The 27116-nt window shown below is 34.6% G+C and overlaps 2 protein-coding genes across 2 annotated transcripts in view; both read left to right on the top strand.

Annotated features, from left to right (window-relative positions):
- The window catches only part of LOC128226323 (neurogenic locus notch homolog protein 1-like), a 63016-nt gene extending 62037 nt beyond the window's left edge, over positions 1-979 (top strand). The window contains exon 17 of the mRNA XM_052936209.1: positions 892-979. Within this exon, the coding sequence (XP_052792169.1) occupies positions 892-979 (88 nt within the window). The remainder of the gene's footprint in view (positions 1-891) is intronic.
- LOC128226312 (polycystic kidney disease protein 1-like 2) overlaps positions 1-27116 on the top strand; it is a 64690-nt gene that overhangs the window by 1244 nt on the left and 36330 nt on the right. Inside the window, exons 2-7 of the mRNA XM_052936199.1 lie at positions 8521-8652; positions 10621-10743; positions 16451-16604; positions 17861-18095; positions 20011-20536; positions 25817-25922. Of these exons, the coding sequence (XP_052792159.1) occupies positions 8569-8652; positions 10621-10743; positions 16451-16604; positions 17861-18095; positions 20011-20536; positions 25817-25922 (1228 nt within the window). The 5' untranslated portion in view covers positions 8521-8568. The remainder of the gene's footprint in view (positions 1-8520; positions 8653-10620; positions 10744-16450; positions 16605-17860; positions 18096-20010; positions 20537-25816; positions 25923-27116) is intronic.

Genomic DNA, 27116 nt, shown 5'->3' with positions numbered 1-27116 from the left:
AGCGCTTTCGGTCCGTCATTAACAATGCATAACTAAAATTTGTTATTAAGAAAACATTTGACCTTGTGTGACTAACGTTATGGTTAAATCTGTATGTGTTGTGTGTATTTTCCAAAAGATGAAACTTTAGCCGTGATTGATGAAAATCACGCTGACTTCTTATGAATTTTGAATCGTGAAATAAAATGCATATATGCTGTGTAAGACTGGTGGATAATCAACAGCAACAATTGGAAGTGGTACGTGGTCATGAAAGATGGAGGTAACTTTTCTATTACTCGTTTTACCAGGACTGGTTCTGATATTGTGTTTGTCTGTGTTCTCACTTTTTCAACTATTTTGTTCGATTTGCATCGAGGAATAGTTCTGTGAGATTAAGAATGCTTTATGTTTTACAAAATATTTGGTTGGGTATCAATATCATGTTTCTTGCCACATGTACCATAGATATTATATAATGTTAACCCTTTGCATGCTGGGTAAATTGTCGTCTGCTCAAAAATGTCGTCTGGTTTATTCTAAATTTCTTTCAATTTACTTAAAACTTTGGGGATATAATGACTGAGTGGCAAACAGCTTGGAACCTGACCAGGCGCCGAGTTACTCGGTCTGGTTCCAAGCTGTTTGCAAAGCCTTTAAAATCGCCATCAGCGACTGCGTAAAATATAAGCATTAGACAGAAGACTCATGGTTACCCTTTTACAGGTCATTGTGCAAAATAATCTACCTAAGCCTTAGTTTACCATACACAGAGTTCAGCATTATAGCACTCTTCTCATAACTCTGCCTTTTATAACGGTGTTTTCTTTTTGAAAAAAAAACAACTTTCGGTTTACTTATGAAGAAAGTTTGTGGTTTCCGTTGAATAACAAAACTATGTCTTGTTTTCAGAGTATGTGCTATGACGGAAAATGCTGCCATGAAGTTCCCTGAAGAATTAAATCGAGCCACCACTGAAAGAACCATGTATGCGCGATAACAGTTGACACATAATAAATTGATGAACAATAGGGAAGTACTCATTCTACTGTGAAGTGTTCTAGTGACTGGAATTATACTTTATATCCAATATGATAATATAGTGTAACTTTTATTATATTGTTATTAATATTTGAAATGCAGAATAAATTGAGCAAGCTTTAGTATGGCTATTCACATTTTCTTTTTAATTTCATTTTTTAAAATATTTTTTCGCCTATAAATCATTGCGCACATAAAATTAAAATCAGTTAAACTTCATGTTACATCTGTATGAAAATCCGCACGTAAAATAAAATTCCGCCTGTAACTGAAAATCCGTCAACTTCTGAAATTCCGCCCGTAATCTGAAATTCCGCCCATAACTAAAATTCAAGCTTAATATGAAAATCCGCCCATAGCCTAAAATTCGCCTGGAATTTGAATTCCGTCCCACCTCATTTACATATTTCGCCCCAAGAACCCGGCCGGAATCGGGCCGGGTTCCACCTCAAACACTTAATTTATAATATTCAAAGTATGCCTGGAAAAATTCTCCGCCCGGAGCTTATAGTATAAGTACGTGTCGATTCCGGGCCAAAAATTTCTTACGGGAGGTCATAAATACAATAGTCAGAATTTTGTCAGCATGATATTATAGACATTTGTGAATATGGGTCATCTCTGGTCAAAAACTAGGTCACTAGGTCAATTATTAAGAAACAATTTGTTGTACAAGTTTCTTATCCCTTTTTTTTAAATAAAAAATTCAAGAAACTTAGTCATAATATTTCACAGCATGATCTTTTGAAAATCAGTGTGAATATGGGCCAAGTTAGGTTAAAAAGTGGGACCAGTATGAATATCAGAGTAAGCCAAATTTACTTTTTTCTCTATAAACATGCATGACTTTGTATATCCTGCTGCAAAATCTCATTTGTTATTATGAAAAATCCAGCTTCAGTTGGGCCTTGTTCATAATGCATTTATAGCCACTTGTTATGACTTAGTTAAAGGGTTGTACTTCATAATGCATTTATAGCTATTTGTAACAACTAAGTTACTGGCTGTGTTTCATTATGCATCTATAGCCATTTGTAACAACTAAGTTACTGGCTGTGTTTCATTATGCATCTATAGCCATTTGTAACAACTAAGTTACTGGCTGTGTTTCATAATGCATCTATAGGCATTTGTTACAACTAAGTTACTGGCTGTGTTTCATTGTGCATCTAGAGCCATTTGTAACAACTAAGTTACTGGCTGTGTTTCATAATGCATCTATAGCCATTTGTAACAACTAAGTTAAAGGCTGTGTTTCATTATGCATCTATAGGCATTTGTTACAACTAAGTTACTGGCTGTGTTTCATTATGCATCTATAGGCATTTGTTACAACTAAGTTACTGGCTGTGTTTCATTATGCATCTATAGGCATTTGTAACAACTAAGTTACTGGCTGTGTTTCATTATGCATCTATAGCCATTTGTTACAACTAAGTTCAAGGCTGTGTTTCATTATGCATCTAGAGCCATTTGTTTAACTAAGTTCAAGGCTGTGTTTCATTATGCATCTAGAGCCATTTGTAGCAACTAAGTTAAAGGCTGTGTTTCATTATGCATCTTTAGCCATTTGTAACAACTAAGTTCAAGGCTGTGTTTCATTATGCATCTATAGGCATTTGTAACAACTAAGTTCAAGGCTGTGTTTCATTATGCATCTAGAGCCATTTGTAACAACTAAGTTAAAGGCTGTGTTTCATTATGCATCTATAGGCATTTGTAGCAACTAAGTTAAAGGCTGTGGTTCATTATGCATCTATAGCCATTTGTAACAACTAAGTTAAAGGCTGTGTTTCATTATGCATCTATAGCCATTTGTAACAACTAAGTTTAAGGCTGTGTTTCATTATGCATCTATAGCCATTTGTTACAACTAAGTTAAAGGCTGTGTTTCATTATGCATCTATAGCCATTTGTAACAACTAAGTTAAAGGCTGTGTTTCATTATGCATCTATAGCCATTTGTAACAACTAAGTTCAAGGCTGTGTTTCATTATGCATCTATAGGCATTTGTAACAACTAAGTTCAAGGCTGTGTTTCATTATGCATCTATAGGCATTTGTAACAACTAAGTTCAAGGCTGTGTTTCATTATGCATCTATAGCCATTTGTAACAACTAAGTTAAAGGCTGTGTTTCATTATGCATCTAGAGCCATTTGTAACAACTAAGTTAAAGGCTGTGGTTCATTATGCATATATAGCCATTTGTAACAACTAAGTTAAAGGCTGTGTTTCATTATGCATCTATAGCCATTTGTAGCAACTAAGTTTAAGGCTGTGTTTCATTATGCATCTATAGCCATTTGTTACAACTAAGTTAAAGGCTGTTTTTCATTATGCATCTATAGCCATTTGTAACAACTGAGTTAAAGGCTGTGTTTCATTATGCATCTATAGCCATTTGTAGCAACTAAGTTTAAGGCTGTGTTTCATTATGCATCTATAGCCATTTGTAGCAACTAAGTTAAAGGCTGTGTTTCATTATGCATCTATAGCCATTTGTAACAACTAAGTTAAAGGCTGTGTTTCATTATGCATCTATAGCCATTTGTAACAACTAAGTTAAAGGTTGTGTTTCATTATGCATCTATAGGCATTTGTAACAACTAAGTTAAAGGCTGTGGTTCATTATGCATATATAGCCATTTGTAACAACTAAGTTTAAGGCTGTGTTTCATTATGCATCTAGAGCCATTTGTTTAACTAAGTTCAAGGCTGTGTTTCATTATGCATCTAGAGCCATTTGTAGCAACTAAGTTCAAGGCTGTGTTTCATTATGCATCTATAGCCATTTGTAACAACTAAGTTAAAGGCTGTGTTTCATTATGCATCTTTAGCCATTTGTAACAACTAAGTTCAAGGCTGTGTTTCATTGTGCATCTAGAGGCATTTGTAACAACTAAGTTCAAGGCTGTGTTTCATTATGCATCTAGAGCCATATGTAGCAACTAAGTTAAAGGCTGTGTTTCATTATGCATCTAGAGCCATTTGTAGCAACTAAGTTAAAGGCTGTGGTTCATTATGCATCTATAGCCATTGGTAACAACTAAGTTAAAGGCTGTGTTTCATTATGCATCTATAGCCATTTGTAGCAACTAAGTTTAAGGCTGTGTTTCATTATGCATCTATAGCCATTTGTTACAACTAAGTTAAAGGCTGTTTTTCATTATGCATCTATAGCCATTTGTAACAACTGAGTTAAAGGCTGTGTTTCATTATGCATCTATAGCCATTTGTAGCAACTAAGTTTAAGGCTGTGTTTCATTATGCATCTATAGCCATTTGTAGCAACTAAGTTAAAGGCTGTGTTTCATTATGCATCTATAGCCATTGGTAACAACTAAGTTAAAGGCTGTGTTTCATTATGCATATATAGCCATTTGTAGCAACTAAGTTTAAGGCTGTGTTTCATTATGCATCTAGAGCCATTTGTTTAACTAAGTTCAAGGCTGTGTTTCATTATGCATCTAGAGCCATTTGTAGCAACTAAGTTCAAGGCTGTGTTTCATTATGCATCTAGAGCCATTTGTAGCAACTAAGTTAAAGGCTGTGTTTCATTATGCATCTTTAGCCATTTGTAACAACTAAGTTCAAGGCTGTGTTTCATTATGCATCTATAGGCATTTGTAACAACTAAGTTCAAGGCTGTGTTTCATTATGCATCTAGAGCCATTTGTAGCAACTAAGTTAAAGGCTGTGTTTCATTATGCATCTAGAGCCATTTGTAGCAACTAAGTTAAAGGCTGTGGTTCATTATGCATCTATAGCCATTGGTAACAACTAAGTTAAAGGCTGTGTTTCATTATGCATCTATAGCCATTTGTAGCAACTAAGTTTAAGGCTGTGTTTCATTATGCATCTATAGCCATTTGTAACAACTAAGTTAAAGGCTGTTTTTCATTATGCATCTATAGCCATTTGTAACAACTAAGTTAAAGGCTGTGTTTCATTATGCATCTATAGCCATTTGTAGCAACTAAGTTTAAGGCTGTGTTTCATTATGCATCTATAGCCATTTGTAGCAACTAAGTTAAAGGCTGTGTTTCATTATGCATCTATAGCCATTGGTAACAACTAAGTTAAAGGCTGTGTTTCATTATGCATATATAGCCATTTGTAGCAACTAAGTTTAAGGCTGTGTTTCATTATGCATCTAGAGCCATTTGTAGCAACTAAGTTAAAGGTTGTGTTTCATAATACATATATAGCCATTGGTAACAACTAAGTTACTGGCTGTGTTTCATTATGCATATATAGCCATTTGTAGCAACTAAGTTTAAGGCTGTGTTTCATTATGCATATATAGCCATTTGTAGCAACTAAGTTAAAGGTTGTGTTTCATAATACATCTATAGCCATTGGTAACAACTAAGTTAAAGGTTGTGTTTCATAATACATCTATAGCCATTGGTAACAACTAAGTTAAAGGCTGTGTTTCATTATGCATATATAGCCATTTGTAACAACTAAGTTCAACCTGGCTGTGTTGCATTATGCATCTAGAGCCATTTGTAGCAACTAAGTTAAAGGTTGTGTTTCATAATACATATATAGCCATTGGTAACAACTAAGTTACTGGCTGTGTTTCATTATGCATATATAGCCATTTGTAGCAACTAAGTTTAAGGCTGTGTTTCATTATGCATATATAGCCATTTGTAGCAACTAAGTTAAAGGCTGTGTTTCATTATGCATTTATAGCCATTTGTAGCAACTAAGTTTAAGGCTGTGTTTCATTATGCATCTAGAGCCATTTGTAGCAACTAAGTTAAAGGTTGTGTTTCATAATACATCTATAGCCATTGGTAACAACTAAGTTAAAGGCTGTGTTTCATTATGCATATATAGCCATTTGTAGCAACTAAGTTTAAGGCTGTGTTTCATTATGCATCTAGAGCCATTTGTAGCAACTAAGTTAAAGGTTGTGTTTCATAATACATCTATAGCCATTGGTAACAACTAAGTTAAAGGTTGTGTTTCATAATACATCTATAGCCATTGGTAACAACTAAGTTAAAGGCTGTGTTTCATTATGCATATATAGCCATTTGTAGCAACTAAGTTTAAGGCTGTGTTTCATTATGCATCTAGAGCCATTTGTAGCAACTAAGTTAAAGGTTGTGTTTCATAATACATCTATAGGCATTTGTAACAACTAAGTTAAAGGTTGTGTTTCATTATGCATCTATAGGCATTTGTAACAACTAAGTTAAAGGCTGTGTTTCATTATGCATCTATAGCCATTTGTAACAACTAAGTTAAAGGTTGTGTTTCATTATGCATCTATAGCCATTTGTAACAACTAAGTTAAAGGCTGTGTTTCATTATGCATCTATAGCCATTTGTAACAACTAAGTTGAACCTGGCTGTGTTTCATTATGCATCTAGAGCCATTTGTAACAACTAAGTTCAACCTGGCTGTGTTTCATTATGCATCTATAGCCATTTGTAATGAACAACTGAGTTAAAGGCTGTGTATCTTTACATGATTAGGGGAAAAATAAAAATGTGTATATAACTAATATAGAGTCTCAGATAATGTTCGATAAAATCTTGAAGTTCACACAATTACTTTATTAAACAGAAATATATGGGAAATTAATAATTGATAATTGGAGGCTCTCTCATTTGGCACTGTAGATAGTACTGGTTTATTCTCTTTTTTTAGGAGAAAAATACAGAGAAATACTGATCATTTTCAAAAAAAATCACATAATGAAAATTGAACAGCTCTTGTTTCTGAAATGTGATGTGATGCAAGCATTTTAGAATGAAAAATTATCAATTTTGTTAAGTGAAAAATTGACATTTGAATCTAAGTATCAGTACCCTTTAACTTTGCTTCAAATACTATAACTTACCCTAGATTTAAAATGATATATTCAACATGATCAAAATGACCTCTCCAATTACAGGCGATAATCAATTTTGGTTTTTGTCCATTTTTCAATCCCTTTAGTTTTGTTATGTTGGTATTTTTTGTTTCTTATCTTTAAGTTTACTTACTATGTACAATTGATTATTTTATAGACTTCTTAGAAATTGTGCTATTTTTATGTTAAAAGTTTTAAATAGTAGAGGTACAGTCAAACCCCATTGGCTCGAACTCACATGGTTTAAATTTCTTGTTGGCTCAAAGTGGATGTTAAGGACCGATTTCTATTTACTGAAGGTAAGCATTTCAGCTTAGGTCAAATTTTCCGAGGCACAAGTTATTTTTGCCGGTCCTTGGGAGTTTGAACCAACAGGGTTTGGCTGTAGTTTGTCTTTATGAACTAACGCTGCAAGTCATTGCCTGTTGTCAGCCTTTTAGTGAGCGGATTCGGATCTCTGGTTTTCAACACAGTTAATGAAACCAAAGAACAGAGTGAGGTAACAGAATGTTGGTCTGACCGTTCTCAGTTGTTAGCTTGACCATGAAAGAAGAAGGAGAGCTTTATATTACTACATGACCCTAGTGTTGTCATCACATCTTGGTTACGGTTTGTAATTGTAAGCACCTTCAAGTCATTATTGCAGCAAATAAATCATGTTTTGCATTGAAACAATTAGATATGTGTTTTTCTGACCTACTTAATTATTAATGTGTTTTTCTGACCTACTTAATTATTAATGTAAGATAACTCTTCCTTGAACATAATGCAAATTAAGGGTGTTTATTGTTGACTGAAATTCTGGTTAAGGTTTTGCATGTAAGACACTATATATCGGCAACTACTTGAAGTATCGCATAGAGACTAATTTATACTATGGTACTCAACCACCTGACTTTCTTAAATAAACAAGTAAGATAACAGTCTTATTACATATAATGCAAATAATTGCCATTGTCTATATGACTTAGACATTCTGGACAAAGTTTTGCATGTAATCAAATGCATTGAAACTTTATACAATCAAGTATAATAACTCTATCTTGCATATAATGCAAATTTTCCCCCTTTATTTTCTTGCTGGTTAAGGTTTTGTATGTAATCTAATTTTACAGTGATCCATGCATGTTTCTGACCCAAACGTTGCAATGACCTTATACTGAATAGTGGCGAAATAGTGGAGCACGCTGTCTCTGTGACAGCTCTTGTTATATTACAGTTTCTGTTACTAGTGTTATTTCGAGGATAACAATTTATTATCATTTTTCGTGTGAATGGTGTTATACTCTTGTTGCTGCGTCATGGTTTCAAATATTCAGAAATTAAGGCAATTTTATCTGGTACCAACTTTAAAATCCAGTTTTATATCAATTGACCAATGTTTGCCAAATCAATTGATAAATTAATGGCATTGAACTTATATCAAACCATGTGAAATTTTGCCAAACCAAAAAGGATTATTAAAAGGACCTCGTGAAAAAATATCAAATTACCCAATTGTGTGCCAAATCAGATGATTGATTTAAGGCATTGAACATATAAAACCATTTGAAATTTGGCAACATCAATTTTTTATATTAAAAGAATGTCATGAAATTATAGCAGTGTGTGGTTGCCATATTCAGGAAAACAAGGGGTCTACAAAGACTCTCTTGTCCTTGGTAACGGATGTGATGGATGTGATGCAGACTGACCAGGAAGTGGATGGCCCACCCATCACCATTGTCACCCCCTCTATCTACCTCTCTATGAACAAGGTATGTCTTCAATAAGTATTTACATTCTCTGAGTCCATGGTATAGATGAAACTTGTCATTCATGATGTATAACTCGTAATAGATTATGAGGTCATTTTTATGCCCCCGAAGGTGGGCATATTAAAATCGCACCGTCCGTCTGTCCTTCCGTGTGTCAAGCTTAATAACTCGTGTCTGGGCTGTAACTTTCCACTTTCACAATGGAATGCTGCATATAGGACATAGAGTATAGGTTGTCGTGTCTGGGCTGTAACTTTCCCTTGTAAGGACAGATTTTAGAATAACTTGCCATATGTGTTCCACATACCAAGACAATGTGTTGCGTGCAAGACCCGTGTCCCTACCTCTAAGGTCAATGTCACACTAAGTGTTTATTCACAATGAAGTGCTGCATATAAGGACATAGAGTATAGGTTTTCGTGTCCGGGCTGTAACTTTCCCTTGTAAGGATAAATTTAAAAATAACTTCCACATGTGTTCCACATACCAAGACGACGTGTCATGGGCAAAACCCGTGTCCCTACCTCTAAGGTCAAGGTCACACTTAGTGTTTATTCACAATGGAGTGCTGCATATAAGGACATAGAGTGTAGGTTGTCGTGTCCGGGCTGTAACTTTCCCTTGTAAGGACAGATTTTAAAATAACTTGCCACATGTGTTCCACATACCAAGACGATGTTTCGCGTGCAAGACCCATGTCCCTACCTCTAAGGTCAAGGTCACACTTAGGTGTTTATTCACAACGGAGTGCTGCATTTAAGGACATAGAGTATAAGTTGTCGTGTCTGGGCTGTAACTTTCCCTTGTATGGACAGATTTTAAAATAACTTGCCACATGTTTTCCACATATCAAGACGACGTGTCACATGCATGACCCGTGTCCCTACCTCTAGGGTCAAGGTCACACTTAGGTGTTTATTCACAATGGAATGCTGCATATATAAGGACATAGAGTATAAGTTGTCGTGTCAGGGCTGTAACTTTCTCTTGTATGGACAGATTTAAAAATGGACTTGTCAGACATGCCAAGATTACGTGTAGCGTGCAAGACCCATGTCCCTACCTCTAAGTTCAAGGTCACACTAAGTGTTTATTCACAATGGAATGCTGCTTATAAGGACTTAACAGTGTAGGTTGTCAAGTATGGGTGGTATTTTTTATGTTTAGAGGCAATTTAAAATAACTTGCCATATGTATTTGACATGTAAAGGCAAGATCAACTTTTCATGTACTGACCTTGTTCATAGGTCAATGTCACATTCGGGGGCATTCGTCACATACTGTGACAGCTCTTGTTTATTTCAATATTGCACTCCGATTGGATAATCGCAACATGTTGTAGGTAACATTTCTTAATAAACATTTACTCAATTGCAGGAGATACAGCTTATTTTCAATCATAACAAAAAATTATTTAAAATGTAAGTAGAAGTATTGGTCGCATTTCTACTTGTGTTTATGCAGTATGAACACAGTAGGGCATTAAAGAGCAAATAAGCAAGAAGGGCTACCACACTTCATGGAATTTGCTTGCATATATATCCTACTGCGATCATACATCATTAACGCCAAAAGAAATTGTGATCAACCTTTAATTGAAATCACCATTGTATAATTAAACTTCTAGTGAAACTTTTTTAGCCATGTACATTGTGTTTTTTGTTGTTGTTTTTTTTAATCTCCTCTGATAAAGTCAGGCTTTTATGAGTTTCGTCATTCTATATTGGAGTGGAGGAATTAGGGCCAGTGACTGAAAACCTGTTTTCTTGCTCCACATCAACACCCCACTGTAAACAGTTATTTTTTGTTGTCCAGTTAGTGCAATGGTTAGTGCACTCGCTTCTCACGAAGGTGATTGGGTGTGATTCCCAGCCTGGGCACTCGAAACACATATTCACATGCATTTAAAGGGCTTATATTGAGGGGCTTGATTGTTTACTGGCATTTATAATGTCCAATATGTTACAGATGAAGCCCGGCAATTTGACAAGAATCTCCATGGAGCCTGTGAAGACCAATGGGTCAAAGATCAGTCTAACCATTCCTGATGACCTTGACCTCACAGGCAACAATGACTCAATCTCCATGCAGGTTAGTCTCCATAGATAATAGAACTATCAAACTGAGAGTGGTATAGCAGTACATATGTCTACCTTCTACCAACTGTTTTGGGTTAAATGGGCCACATCAGGGCATGTACCTTTGGCATTTCTCAAACAACAGCAAGATCAGTTACTGCTAAAAAAATGGACTTGGGAGTAATTGACATGTAAGCCCATGAGTACAGCTACTTGTATTTGAACTAACAAAAGAAACTATTTGACAGTAACATTACCATATTGTACAGATATTTGACTTGTATATTAATGCATATCTGCTCCCTTATCAATTAACAGATATCACACCTATTATGTGTCACCGTGTGACTTTTTCATTCAAATATATTGTTCCTTTTTTAAGTTACATCTTATTTTTCTATAATATTTACTTTCATAATTTCCTACAAAGACTTTTGTCAGTCATTCTAATTGCAATTGAGTGTTTTGACATTTCTGATAAGAGTTTGACTGCTTCCTCTTCTTTAATTATTATCAGTTAATTATCTCAGATCATTATCATAAACCTTACTCTTTGGGACTTTGACACTTCTCAATTATCTCAGAATTAATCTTATTGTAAATTTTATTTTTGACAATAATTATTTTTGAGTGACACTTTCTAAAATCTTCGATCATTATATTTTTATCACTTAATTCTGATTGGTAACTTCTACTCTTTAAGTTAGTATATAACTTTATAAGTATGTACATTTTTCATTTAGGGAGACAAAAAAAAAGAAGGATATACATTAGGGATACATATAGACTAGGAACTTTGTACTTCTTCTTTTACTAAGGAAATAGCTTTGAACTACTTTTTTGTGACTATATAATTAATTCACTTACTTCCATAACTTAATATATCACATAGACTATTGAATGTTTCTTGTTAAACAAGTCTTTGGATTTATTATTTTGTTAACTATTCAACTTAAATCTGGAATAAATAAAGAACCAACTTTTAAACATCTTAATTGGACTTGAGTTGTTAATCGAAGTGAACCATTAAACATGATCTGAACTTTAAAGGTGACTTGCAGTTGTGCCAGCTAATTCCCTAAATTAATGGCCAACTGCACGTGCCCCTTAGACAGTGTGGCTCGGGCTCGGTGACCACCCTACTATACCGGAGTGTATATACTGGCCCATTCCCAACGCTACACGACTTAACCTGGGTGCACGGTACCATATGTACTGTTTGTGGGCTGATGTCATCTATAATATCAGCTATAATCAGATATCACATGTTTATCAGGTATTATCAGATATCACATGTTTATCAGGTGTCATAAGATATCACATGTATATTAGGTATTATCAGATATTGCATGTATATCAGGTATGATTAATTATCACATGTATATCAGGTATGATCAGATATCACATGTATACTAGGTATAATCAGATATCACATGTATATCAGGTATTATCAGATATCACATGTATATCAGGTATAATCAGATATCACATGTATATCAGGTATGATCAGATATCACATGTATATCAGGTACTATCAGATATCACATGTATATCAGGAACTATCGGATATCACATGTATGTCAGGTAGTATCAGATATCACATGTATATCAGGTATAATCAGATATCACATGTATATCAGGTATAATCAGATATCACATGTATATCAGGTAGTATCAGATATCACATGTATATCAGGAACTATCGGATATCACATGTATGTCAGGTACTATCAGATATCACATGTATATCAGGTATTATTAGATATCACATGTATGTCAGTTATTATCAGATATCACATGTATATCAGGTATTATCAGATATCACATGTATGTCAGTTATTATCAGATATCACATGTATATCAGGTAGTATCAGATATCACATGTATGTCAGGTACTATCAGATATCACATGTATATCAGGTATTATCAGATATCACATGTATATCAGGTATAATCAGATATCACATGTATATCAGGTATGATCAGATATCACATGTATATCAGGTATTATCAGATATCACTTGTATATCAGGTATAATCAGATATCACATGTATATCAGGTAGTATCAGATATCACATGTATGTCAGGTACTATCAGATATCACATGTATATCAGGTATGATCAGATATCAAATGTATATCAGGTAGTATCAGATATCACATGTATGTCAGGTACTATCAGATATTACATGTATATCAGGTACTATCAGATATCACATGTATATCAGGTATTATCAGATATCACATGTATATCAGGTATTATCAAATATCACATGTATGTCAGTTATTATCAGATATCGCATGTATGTCAGTTATTATCAGATATCACATGTATATCAGGTATGATCAGATATCACATGTATGTCAGGTACTATCAGATATCACATGTATATCAGGTATTATTAGATATCACTTGTATGTCAGTTATTATCAAATATCACATGTATATCAGGTATAATCAGATATCACATGTATATCAGTTATTATCAGATATCACATGTATGTCAGTTAATATCAGATATCACATGTATATCAGTTATTATCAGATATCACATGTATATCAGTTATTATCAGATATCACATGTATATTAGGTATAATCAGATATCACATGTATATCAGGTATTATCAGATATCACATGTATGTCAGTTATTATCAGATATCACATGTATATCAGGTATAATCAGATATCACATGTATATAAGGTATTATCAGATATCACATGTATGTCAGGTACTATCAGATATCGCATGTATATCAGGTGTTGTAAGATATCACATGTATATCAGGTGTTATTAGTTATCACAATGTATATTGGTTATTATCAGATAGCATATGCATACTTAGTTTGATCAGATAGTACATGTAAAAACTATAATACTCATGTATCACATGATTACTGCGTGATATCAGAAATAACATGTGTATGCTGGGCGTTATCAGATATTACATGTAAACTTGGTGCCATCATTTATTGGTGACACATGTATTCTGACTGTTATCAGATGCCATATGTATACTGGCTGTTATCAGATATCACATGCATTTAGAGTAGTATCACTAACTGGCTGTTATCAGATAATATGTGTATACTACCTGTTTTCAGTTAGTACATGGATACTTGCTGCTTTCAAATATCACATGTATACTAGGTTTTTAGCTCACCTGAGCACAAAAATCTCAAGGTGAGCTTTTGTGATCAGTCTATGTCCGGCGTCTGTTGCCCATCGTCCGTTGTCAACAATTGGTTATAATCATCTTCTTCTCCTAAACCGCTTGGACAATTTTGATGAAACTTCTTAGGAATGATCCTTGGTTGGTGGTTTTTCAAAATTGTTCAAAGAAATTAATTCCATGCAGAACTCTGGTTGTCATGGCAACCCAAAGGAAAATGTCAACAATTGGTTATAATCATCTTCTTCTCCTAAATCACTTGGACAATTTTGATGAAACTTCATAGGAATGATCCTTGGTTGGTACTTTTTCAAAATTGTTCAAAGAAATTAATTCCATGCAGAACTCTGTATGCCATGGCAACCTAAAGGAAAATGTCAACAATTGGTTATAATCATCTTCTTCTCCTAAACCGCTTGGACAATTTTGATGAAACTTCATAGGAATGATCTTCGGTTGGTGCTTTTTCAAAATTGTTCAAAGAAATTAATTCCAAGCAGAACTCTGCTCCTAAACCACTTGGACAATTTTGATGAAACTTCATAGGAATGATCCTTGGTTGGTGCTTTTTCAAAATTGTTCAAAGATATTAATTCCATGCAGAACTCTGGTTGCCATGGCAACCTAAAGGAGAATGTCAACAATTGGTTATAATCATCTTCTAAACCGCTTGGACAATTTTGATGAAACTTCATAGGAATGATCCTTGGTTGGTGCTTTTTCAAAATTGATCAAAGAAATTAATTCCATGCTGAACTCTGGTTGCCATGGCAACCTGAAGGAAAAATTACAAAACTTTTTTGGCCAATACTATGAAGCCCAGTGCTTAAATATTTGGTGTGTAACATTGTCGATTGCTTATATATCATGTTTATTCAATTTATGCCCCTGGAGAAAAATTGGCCTCAGCCCGTTGGCTACAAGTTCATTATAAATACACTTTGTTAAAATCTGATAGTTATGTCAAGTTTTTTCTTGAAGCAAGGGCAGCAAGTCTTACTATAACTTTTTCTTGAAGCAAGGGCAGCAAGTCTTGCTATATGGTCTCCCTTTTTGTTGGAGATTCCACTACTTTCTATTTTTAGTAACAAGGGAATATATTTTTAATTTCATTAAATCTCCAACATAGTCACTTCTGAAGTAATTATTGTTTTTTTTAGGTTCATAGATTCAAATAATTATTAAACACTTCATTTTTTAGAAGGAATTTCATTTTTACTTAATGATAAATTTAATAATCAGACTTTTCCATTGAACTTCATGTAGATTATTGTTCATGCAGATGCTATAATCTTATCTTCTGTGTGGATAGTGTTCTTCACTTATAAGTTATATAAAGAAAAGTTTTATTAGTAACATAAGAAGGAATGTGATGTTGTCCTAGATGGGTCAAGGTGATAATATTAGTAGAAGGTGTTGAATGTGATCTGATTTTTGATTTTTAGAGCTTAAGGCAGTTTATTGATGGGTTGAGCAATTTGACATAGTTTTATCAGTGTGCAGGCAATTAAACAAAGTCCTGTCAGTGTGCAGGCAACTGAAAAAAGTCCTGTCAGTGTGCAGGTATCTGTACCAAGTGCTGATAGTGTGCAGTCAATTATCAAGTCCTGTCAGTGTGGTGCGCAGGCAACTGAACAAAGTCCTGTCAAGTTGCAGATGAGAATCAAATTCTGTCAGTGTGCAGTCAATCATCAAGTCCTGTCAGTGTGCAGGCAACTGAACAAAATCCTGTCAGTGTGCAGTCAATCGACAAGTCCTGTCAGTGTGCAGGAAACTGTGACAAGTCCTGTTAGTGTGCAGGCAACTGTGACAAGTCCTGCCAGTGATTATCCAGGCAACATGTTTGACCAGTATGTTTTTATGCCCCAGAAGGTGGGCATATTAAAATCGCACCTTCCGTCTGTCCATCAGTCCTTCTGTCTGTCCGTCCGTCTGTCGTGTGTCTGGCTCAATAACTCGTGTCTGTGCTGTAACTTTCTCTTGTATGGACAGATATTAATATAACTTGCCACATGTGTTCGACATACCAAGACGACGTGTTGTGTGCAAGACCCCTGTCCTTACCTCTAAGGTTAATGTCACACTTATTGTTTATTCACAATGGAATGCTGAATATGAGGACATAAGTGTTGGCTGTCAAGTATGGTTGGTATTTTTTCTATGCTCAGAGGCAATTTAAAATAACTTGCCATATGTATTTGACACATAAAGGCAAGATCAACTTTTTATTTACTTGTTCATAGGTCAATGTCACATTTGGGGGCATTTGTCACATACTGTGACAACTCTTGTTCAATATTCTTTGAGAATCAAGCTATATTGATAACAAAGGTTAAACTCTTTTACTCAAGTGAGCGATTTAGGGCCATCATGGCCCTCTTGTTTAAGAAAGCACATAAGTACTGGGTGAAATCAGGTAGCACATGTTTTCTTGGTGTTATATTGGGTGTTACCAGTTAACACATTCAAATTGGCTGTTTTCAAATATCACATGTGTACTTAGTGATATCAGATATCATGTATCCTCGGTGTGGTGGGCTGTTTCAGTACATGTACACAAAGAAAAACCCATACAGTTGGAAAGAGAGTGTCGCCATGGTAACATCAGGTGTCCAGTCTCTCACTCTTAAGGACTCTCACAACAAACCAGTCCACATGAACAACCTCAAGTCACCATTGAAACTTTCATTTGACTTTGATGGTAAGCTTGAACTTTCTATTAAAATAAAGCACTTTTCTTTAGTTATCTTTTTTAAGTGAAATATAGACACTAATATTATCAGATTTCATATGTATATTGTCATATTTACCAAACCTATAGTCTTTTTTGTATTTTTTTTTATTCATATGTAATCAACACAGCAATATCAGTACAACACATGATACATCATAAACAGAAGGAAAAAACAACACAGTCTTGGCAGAGGTTCTTTCTTGCACAAAGGTGATGAAATGTATTAATTATGTGGAAAATGTCCCTAACCATTTAAACAGACTCTAAATTACGAGTATATATGATTGTAACCTTTTAAATGGAATGTCCGCTTGTTCTTGTCTGATTTAAAATGATATTCATACTTTCATTTTTACACCTAAACTTCCATTCCTTAAATGAACTGCCTTTCCGCAATTCCGGTTATCATTTGATGAATGCAACACCTTCTGATATGTTCGGATCACAATTCATCGCAAAACAATATACATGGAAATTGTTGATCCTGTTATTGTTTGTATTGTGTCAGCAGGTCCCATAAATTTAAATGAACATTTTAGAAAGTGTTCATTTTATGATATGTTAAATGTATTGTTTTCAATAAGTGTTTCAATTTTACGTTTCAAAGTGATTTCAAGTGGTTGATCTTTTCCCGGGTTATTGTGACATCATTAATTTTGATAAAATGTTTCCGGTTACAGTCCGGTTGTTTTATTTACAGAATGGGTAAGAAACGATTACTGAAAGGTTTTCGTAAATGAAATTAAGTATTTTGTAACAATTCTTGAATAAAATAATGAACTATTGGTGTCAATATTAAAAATGAATTGCGCAATTTATTCCTTAAAACATGACAGAAAAGGTTTTTCTCTCATTCTATTTAATCACAAGGTTGCATATACTTATTGTTAATCCCATCAATTAAACAAAAATTGTTTTTCCATCATGAAGTCTGCATTTTCTTGGGTGATTGTTCAGAACTTTTAAATAAAAATAACAATGTGATTAATGATATGGTTGTTCACTTTTAATAATATTGTGAATTTGTTCATGATGTGTTAAAATATTTAAATAAATCATGGTCGTCTCAACTAGGATTACTTCATTTCACAAATGGATCCATTTAACTTTTAGAGCATTAATGATTTGAAAGTTAACACAGACGTCATTTGATCATGTGGTTAACTTAAACAAAGTTCTGTCAATAACTGGGCTATTGATGACTTTAAACCTCCTCTTCCCAGATGTGGCGACTAGTGCCAAGATTCCTCTCAAGCTGATTATCCAGAAACAGGGTAAGACATTTGATCAGGTTGTGAGACATGCAAGGCCGGGTACCACCACCTTCAACATCACCCTGACCCGAGGAAACACCCAGACGTTCGTGCTCGACCTGCCACAAAACTTGTCTTCCATTAAACTTGGCATAAGTGAGGAGGGTGAAGTTAATATTAAAGAACTGGTTGCCACTGGATTTAGGTAAGTGTTTACAGAAAATCTGTATTTAACACATGATGTTTTACTCGACTTAATATAAAACAGTTGTATGTGTTGCAGTTCGGAGATAATACTGCAGCATTGATGAGCAGAGAGAAACATGGAAAATGTAGGGAAAATAAATTTTATTGAAAAGAACAACTTCATTTTTACCAGTTGTGGTTTTATACTGTTGTGTTTTTTGAAAAAGTCTGTATTTTTAGCTTTTATGTGCATTGACTCGTAAAGCTGCACTCTCACAGATTTACCGTTTTTACAGCTTTTTTATTTTTTGTCTTGCAATGTTTGCGTAAATATCTGCAAACCAGTGATAAAAGACTGCTGACAAAAAAATCAGATCGTAAATTTTCATATTTTAAATGTTTTATGGTACTAACGGTTTAAGAAAAATGCATAAAACATCAATTTTTGAACTTATATATAAAAATCTGCGATCTGATTTTTTGTCAGCAGTCTTTATAATATAACTGGTTTCTATTGATTTTTGCAAAAATTGGCTCGTTCCAAGACAAAAAATAAAAAAGTTGTCAAAACGTTCAATCCGTGAGGTGCAGCTTTAATATTAAGCAGAGGTAGCAATATAGTGCCATTCAGGAATATGTCGATAGGTTTGTTTAATTAAAGGTTTGAAAACAAGTTCAACGTTCAATGAATCATGTTAGTTTTTTTAGCTATTTGCCAAATCGAGGCTATAATTTTTCCCATATCAAAGGGCCACGGCACCATTTCATTAAAGATGAAAAAAAAACACTGTACTGATATTGAAAATGACACTCCTATTTGAAATCAATACATGCACATGTATAACAAGCATAAATTTTGAGTGATAAACCTTCAACTACATACTAATTAATGCATTTATGGAGAATATTAATTACTGATTACAAGATTTTAACCATGTATTAAATAACTGAAAAGCACAAATATTAAATGACTGTCGTCCAGTCCTAAAAGATTTACAGTGATCAACTATTGTCTCATAAGGTAGAAAAAACATGTTTTCTGCGCCTTTCTTTCAAATTAAACACGGTATCCTGCATAAGAACAAGTGTTTTCGATATTTAACTTATAAGGGCCAAAAAAAAAATGATTTGGTTAGGGTTTCATTCTTTTAAAGAACAGGTAGGGTAGGTAGGCTTTTTATTTGTTTTATTTTTTATTAGGCTTTATATTAGAACGTCATTGCCATCATTGGAGAATGGTGTTAAAGTAATCTTCGGTATCAGTGTGTGTATACCACGTGATAAATGACGTCATATATGCTACGTCAGAAGGCAAAAATTTGCTTAAAATAAAGTCTTAAAGCAAAGATAAACTTTTTATTTACAACACCATTTTAAATGAAACAAAGGACAGTCTATGCTGCTTAAAGAGCCTCGCCTTTGTTTTATTTCTGAAATTTGATGAGTTCATTAGTTTCATCAAACACTTCGACAAACCTGTTTCCAAAATAATGTTTTGACACTGCTCCGTCAGATGGCCGTTTTGTGAAAAGGTTTGTCGAAGTGTTTTAAGAAACTAAACTCGCAATCAAATTTAAAGACCGAAGGTGGGGCTCCTAAGCTGCGTAGACTGTGCTATGTTACATTTAAAATGGTGAAGTAATCTTTGTTTAAAGTCTTTATTCGAAGCAAAATATTGCCTTCCGACATAGCATTTATGACGCAATTTATCACGTGGTATACACACACTGTGTATAAAGCTTTAAAAGGTTTTAAACTACATATTAAAACACACAATTAACAATTGACTATAAAAATGATAGTGTTAGCACCTATTTCGTAGGTAGGGTCGGGGAAACTGAACCAAATGTGTTTTTTGTTTAGACCTTGGGAGTAAGTGTTCATCTTTAATTAAAAGCTACGTAGCCACAAATCTTTATTAAATGTGTATTTAGATACCCTGGAGACATTGAGCTGATAAATGCCATGTATGGAAGAGGTAATGGTGACGGTGGTGATGTTTTGGACAACATCACCAGGTACTGCCAGGAGTGTGATCATCGCTGCTGTAAAGACAACACTACCTCCTGTATTGGAATATATGCCGGCTGTGGCATGTTCTGTAGCCATCTCCCAAATATCAACATGACAGCAAACTGCACCGATTTGAACGAAGATTTGACAGCAAAAGATACCCCGGGCAATGTAATTTCAGGAAAAACCATATATCTGTCAGCTCGTGAGCCAAAGCTGGAAGAAAGCAATGTAACATCTTATGTACTCTACTTTACTGTGAGCGTTGACATTACCGACACCCAAACTAGAGAAGAGTTGATGTTACGTGACCCAGGCTGTCTGGGAAACGAGACCATCAGTGAATGTTATGTATCTTTGGACCTGACTACCACCCTGCGGAGCTTTCACCTGGGATGTTACTACTGGGATGTTGAAAAGGATGACTGGACACAAGAAGGAATGCAGGTTTGTTAAGTTTATACTAAATAGTCTGCTAACAGTGTCCCCTGGCAGTGCTTTTTCTGCAGTACCCATGGGTCCGATTATCAGACCCATTCCCAAATCAAAATAAATAATAATCATTTTATTTCGTCTTAGAAAGTCTTTTTACCTGTACTAGTTAATTTTCAATATCCTAATAAATTATGTGATGTAAAGTTTTTTTGATGATAATTATTGAACTCGAAAATCATTGATTTTTATCACATTCAGAGATCAGTATAAAATATTATCTGTCATGATTTATTGCAATAGATATTTACACCCAAGGATTGATATATCAGCATTTTAGGTCCTTTAAAGGGAAACAAAATAATTTTAATCATTTCCTAATTCACAGGAGACTAGACACCTTTTTCTTTTAATTGTAAAATTTCCCAATTTCGGCATTTTCATGACGCAAAATTTCCAAAATGTTTAGGAACTTTTTCCCAAAATGGGCAGAAAAAGCCCTGCCTGGCCAGTGTCACTAGAGGGTACTATAAATTTTCCCTCCCGCTGTCCTTACTACTCATATAGAAATGTGTCATAAAAAAATAAAAAGGAGTACAAACAGGTTAGGTTAAAATGGCGGCATGGCTAAGTTACAAGTAACATTAATCTTATCTAGTTAACCAGTTATTATGTTACTTATTAAATGGAATTCACAAACACTCTCAGGCCTGTTTTTAGTCTTATGATATTTATCTTACCAAAAAAGTATCGCGAATATTAACTAGATAGCTAGATAATTATCGCGAAAATTATGTGGTTAACCTAAAACAATTTGTTTTGTGAACTCATTAAACAACATTAATCTAAAAGTGAAGACTATGATTTTTGTCCACCTTTATTATGACAACATTATATTGTGCAGCATCTTAATCATATAAATTTATAAGAAAACATATCTATCTTAAAAAAAAACATCACATAGTGGCCAAAAATAGACGGTCTTTGAAATTGTATGATATCTATATGAATATAAACAGCCTCTTATGGAGCTGGGTGGTCACGTTTTTATCGACACTTTGAAGCCTGCTCATCTCTCTTGCGTTGGTAGCTTAGATTTTTTTCAAGAATACTATTGTTTGATCGATACCAGTTATTGAATTATAGCGATTTTTTTGCTATAGGCTCCCAATAAATGGAAGTAATTACATGTATATGTCGATAAACTGTTGTTTGAAAATAAAAGAGAGTTAAGAAGTTACTACTTGTTTAATTTCAATTTTGTATGTACCAATTTATTGAAGCTGGATTGCAATTAATGCTCTGAAAACATAGAATGCTATGGTGAGCCCCCAGGTCCACTTACACTGTGGTTGCCTGGCTAACCAGTCAGCTTTCAGGCTGGGGAACATTTCTAGCAGTTAATGTATTAATAACATAAAAAATCTACATATTTATGCAGAAAGAAAACAATAAGCTAAAAATACTCAAACCAAATACAGAAATGTGCATGTTATGAAATGTGCAGCAAGCAAGCTACTAACTACTAGGTTGACAGTTGGGTAAACCAGGTATTAGAGAAAAAGCACAAAGTCACAACATCTGCCTACTTTGCTGTTATGTTACATTGCACCATAGCATACAGCAGGGAGTAGCTAATGGGTTAAGGGCGCATACGTGTTGTTAATATTCACATGCATACATGTATGTATACATCTAATAAAAGAAATGAAACTGAAGATGTTTATGGTTTAAAATAATAAAACATGTATATAATATTGTTTTAATGCAATATAAACATAATTGTAATATTAATGATAGGGTTAATTATAATTAAACATGTAAAGGCTCAATGTTTTGTGCAATATTACAGTATTAATTACAGTTTCAGTCCTCTGTAACATTAGCAATTCTGGTGTTCTGTCCTACTTGTAACACTAGCAGGACATTTTCCGTCTTTGTCACATTAGCATCTGTCTTTCCATAACATTAGCAATTTTTATTTTTTTTAAGTATAAATAACTAAAAATATTTAACTGAAATATAATTTATGTTCATCTTTTAAAGTAAATACATATATGACCATCTACAACTTACTAAATGTTACCAATTTCATGTATTAAAGATTATGTGGGGGGAAAACGAACACATAGCGGCCAAAAATGGAAGGTATTTGAAATTGTATGATATCTAAATGGAAATATAACAGATATTTTAAAAATTCAAATGAATCCATATTTCATTATTATTGACTAATAAAAGAAAATGAGTTATATCAGCACTTTTTTCAAATGTTAAATGGCAAAAAATACTACTTGAAATACGTTGATGAAACGTGGTCCACTTTACATGCTCTTGTTTTATTGATATTTTTAACCATTTAAAAAATAAAATTTATATAAAAAATGACAGATACACTTAGTTTAAGGATTATTTCCTCTGTTTCAACAAGAAAAATCAGTAAGATAACATGTTTATATTTCAAAAGTCAGCGGGACACATTCCGTCCATGTAACACTAGCACTTGTGAAATCTGCCGTACCCTATCAGATTATCTTATGGCAGTAATGCCACCTTAGGTTAATGAAACTTGGTTTGTTGGAATGAATAATATAAGATTTTTTTTTATATTATTTAAAAAAAAAAGTGAGTGGTTATGGAAACAATTGAAATACTGAAATACCAAACAAGTAAAAATTATACTATAGGGCATTACTATTATGTTTGACATGTCAAAATGAATTATTATAGCTAATAAGACTTGTAACTCAATCATATGTAGGATTTTAAGGGATATATAAACAAAATCAAACAATTGTTTGTTTAGGCACTGAGAAAAATATGTTGGATTAATAACTAATAAAACTATGGATATATATACAAAAAGTAGTTTTTATACGCCCGAAGGGTCGTATTATGTTATGGCCTCCATCGTCTGTCCGTTCGTTAGAAATTCCGTGTCCGGGCCATAACTTGGTAACTAATAAAGCGATTTTCAAATAACTTTATACAAATCATCACTACATTAAAAGGATGTGTCGCGCGCAATTTCCAGGTTCATACCTCAAAGACTAGAATCACCATGGGGGTGCGTTAGCAATTCTGTGTCCGGGCCACAACTTGGTCACTAATAAAGTCATTTTCAAATAACTTTATACAAAGCATCATTACATTAAAAGGATGCGTCGCGCGCAATTTCCAGGTCCATACCTCAAAGACTAGAATCACCATGGGGGGCGTTACAACTTTGTCACTAATAAAGTCATTTTCAAATAACTTTATACAAATCATCACTACATTAAAAGGATGTGTGGCGCGCAATTTCCAGGTCCATACTTCAAAGACTAGAATCACCATGGGGGGGGGGGGGCGTTAGCAAATCCGTGTCCGGGCCACAACTTTGTCACTAATAAAGTCATTTTCAAATAAGTTTATACAAAGCATCATTACATTAAAAGGATGTGTCGTGCGCAATTTCCAGGTCCATACCTCAAAGACTAGAATCACCATGGGGGTGCGTTAGCAAATCCGTGTCCGGGCCACAACTTGGTCACTAATAAAGTCATTTTCAAATAACTTTATACAAAGCATCATTGCATTAAAAGGATGTGTCGCGCGCAATTTCCAGGTCCATACCTCAAACACTAGAATCACCATGGGGGGGGGGCGTTAGCAATTCTGTGTCCGGGCCACATCTTTGTTACTAATAAAGTGATTTTCAAATAACTTTATACAAATCATCACTACATTAAAAGGATGTGTCACATGCAATTTCCAGGTCCATACCTCAAAGTCTAGAATCACCATGGGGGGGGGACGTTAGCAATTCCATGTCCAGGCCATAACTCAAAGACTAGAATCACCAATGGGGGCGTTAGCAATTCTGTGTCCGGGCCACATCTTTGTTACTCGTCCGTTAGCAATTCCGTGTCCGGGCCATAACTTGGTAACTAATAAAGCGATTTTCAAATAACTTTATACAAATCATCACTACATTAAAAGGATGTGTCGCGCGCAATTTCCAGGTCCATACCTCAAAGACTAGAATCACCATGGGGGGCTGTTAGCAATTCTGTGTCCGGGCCACATCTTTGTTACTCGTCCGTTAGCAATTCCGTGTCCGGGCCATAACTTGGTAACTAATAAAGCGATTTTCAAATAACTTTATACAAATCATCACTACATTAAAAGGATGTGTCGCAAGCAATTTCCAGGTCCATACCTCAAAGACTAGAATCACCATGGGGGGCTGTTAGCAATCCGTGTCCGGGCCACAACTTGGTCACTAATAAAGTCATTTTCAAATAACTTTATACAAAGCATCATTACATTAAAAGGATGCGTCGCGCGCAATTTCCAGGTCCATACCTCAAACACTAGAATCACCATGGGGGGGGGGGCGTTAGCAATTCTGTGTCCGGGCCACATCTTTGTTACTAATAAAGTGATTTTCAAATAACTTTATACAAATCATTACTACATTAAAAGGATGTGTCACATGCAATTTCCAGGTCCATACCTCAAAGTTTAGAATCACCATTGGGGGGACATTAGCTATTCCATGTCCAGGCCATAACTCAAAGACTAGAATCACCATGGGGGGGGGGGCGTTAGCAATTCTGTGTCCGGGCCAAATCTTTGTAACTCGTCCGTTAGCAATTCCGTGTCCGGGCCATAACTTGGTAACTAATAAAGCGATTTTCAAATAACTTTATACAAATCATCACTACATTAAAAGGATGTGTCGCGCGCAATTTCCAGGTCCATACCTCAAAGACTAGAATCACCATGGGGGGCGATAGCAATTCTGTGTCCGGGCCACATCTTTGTTACTCGTCCGTTAGCAATTCCGTGTCCGGGCCATAACTTGGTAACTAATAAAGCGATTTTCAAATAACTTTATACAAATCATCACTACATTAAAAGGACCTCAAGCCGAATCTTCTTCGGGCGTATAATGCTCCGTTTCGCGGTGCTCTTGTTTCAGATTATTTTTGTGAGGCATTAAAACCTATAGGGGACTTCACTATTGTATTGCTAGCAAATGACTGGTTATGTGAAAGACAAGCCTTGAGAAGCCAAAATTAAACATAGCCTTGTTTATAGGCACAAGGTCCAAGGCCTTATATGCACATTATATTCAGAGATATGAATGCAGGGATTGAATTTAACGGTTGCTAACTCGCAAAATACGAGTAAGAATCGAAAAATGCGAGTAGAAAATCCTGGCACTTGCATATTTTTAACGACCACGTATTAATTCTATGTATTCGCTCAAACTGTCCTTTATTTGTTAAAATTCCTTTGACATTTCAGATTTCTGACAAAAGTTTATCATCATCACCATCTATTGAGTGTTTGACCTCCCATCTGTCTTCATTTGGAGCGTCTGTTCTTGTGGCCCCAACATTTGTGGATCCAGGTTCTTTTCCTTATTTTTTTTCCATTACATGAAGCTTGTCAGAATTATTATCCCCCACCGAATCGAAGATTTCAGGAGGGGGATATTGTTTGGGCGTTGTCCGTCCGTCATTCCGTTCGTCCGTCCATTCGTCCGTCCTGTACCATATCTTGGTAGGCATTGATCAGAAAATGTTCAAACTTGGTCAGAATGTTCCCCTGGATCAAATCTCGACCACTTTTAAAAGTGGGTCACGTGGGGTCAAAAACTAGGTCACTAGGTCAAATCTTAGAAAAATCTTTGGAACAAACTAGATGCATTATACATAGTCAAATATTCATGAAACTTAGTCAAAATGTTTTCCTTGATGATCTCTTGGTCGTAAATAAAACTGGGTCACATATGATCTAAAATTAGGTCACTAGGTCAAATCTTAGAAAAAATATTGTGTGGAACCATATCATGGTAATAATTTGTCAAGTTATGTTCAAAATTGGTCATGATGTACCCCTTGGTGATATATGGACCACTTAAAAAAGGGGAAATGGGGTCAAAAACCTGGTCACTAGGTCAAATCTTAGAAAAATCTATAGGCATTATAAATGGTCAAATATTCATGAAACTAATCAGAATGTTTTCCTTGATGATCTTTTGGTCGTAAATAAAACTGGGTCACATATGATCAAAAATAAGGTCACTAGGTCAAATCTTTTCCCGTTTTTAGGGAAATATTTTGTCCGGAATTGAAATGATTGGTTGGATTATGTTCAAACTTTGTCTTGATGTACTTGATGAAATATGGACTGCTTGTAAAGTGGGGCACATGGGGTCAAAAACTAGGTCACTTGGTCAAATCTTAGAAAAATCTTTTAGAGGCATTATGTATGGTCTAATATTCTTGAAACTTGATCATAATGTTTTCCTTGATGAACTCTTGACATGTTTTCAACTGGGTCATATGTGATATAAAAATTACGTCACTCGGTCAAATCTTTCAAAAATCTTGTCCAAAACTATTTTTTGGTGGTGACTGGCTCAATAATGTTCAAACATGGTCAGAATGTTCTCTAAGGTAAAATTATGACTGCGTTTTAAAAGTGGGTCATATGGGTCAATAATAAGGTCAATAGGTCAAATCTAAAAAAAAAGCTTGGGAACACACTAGAGTTAATCTAATATTCATGAAACTTAATAAAAGTGGTTTCCTTGATTGTT

This window comes from Mya arenaria, chromosome 1 (genome assembly GCF_026914265.1).
Source record: "Mya arenaria isolate MELC-2E11 chromosome 1, ASM2691426v1".
NCBI lineage: Eukaryota > Metazoa > Mollusca > Bivalvia > Myida > Myidae > Mya > Mya arenaria.
This window is presented reverse-complemented; position numbering and strand designations above follow the sequence as displayed.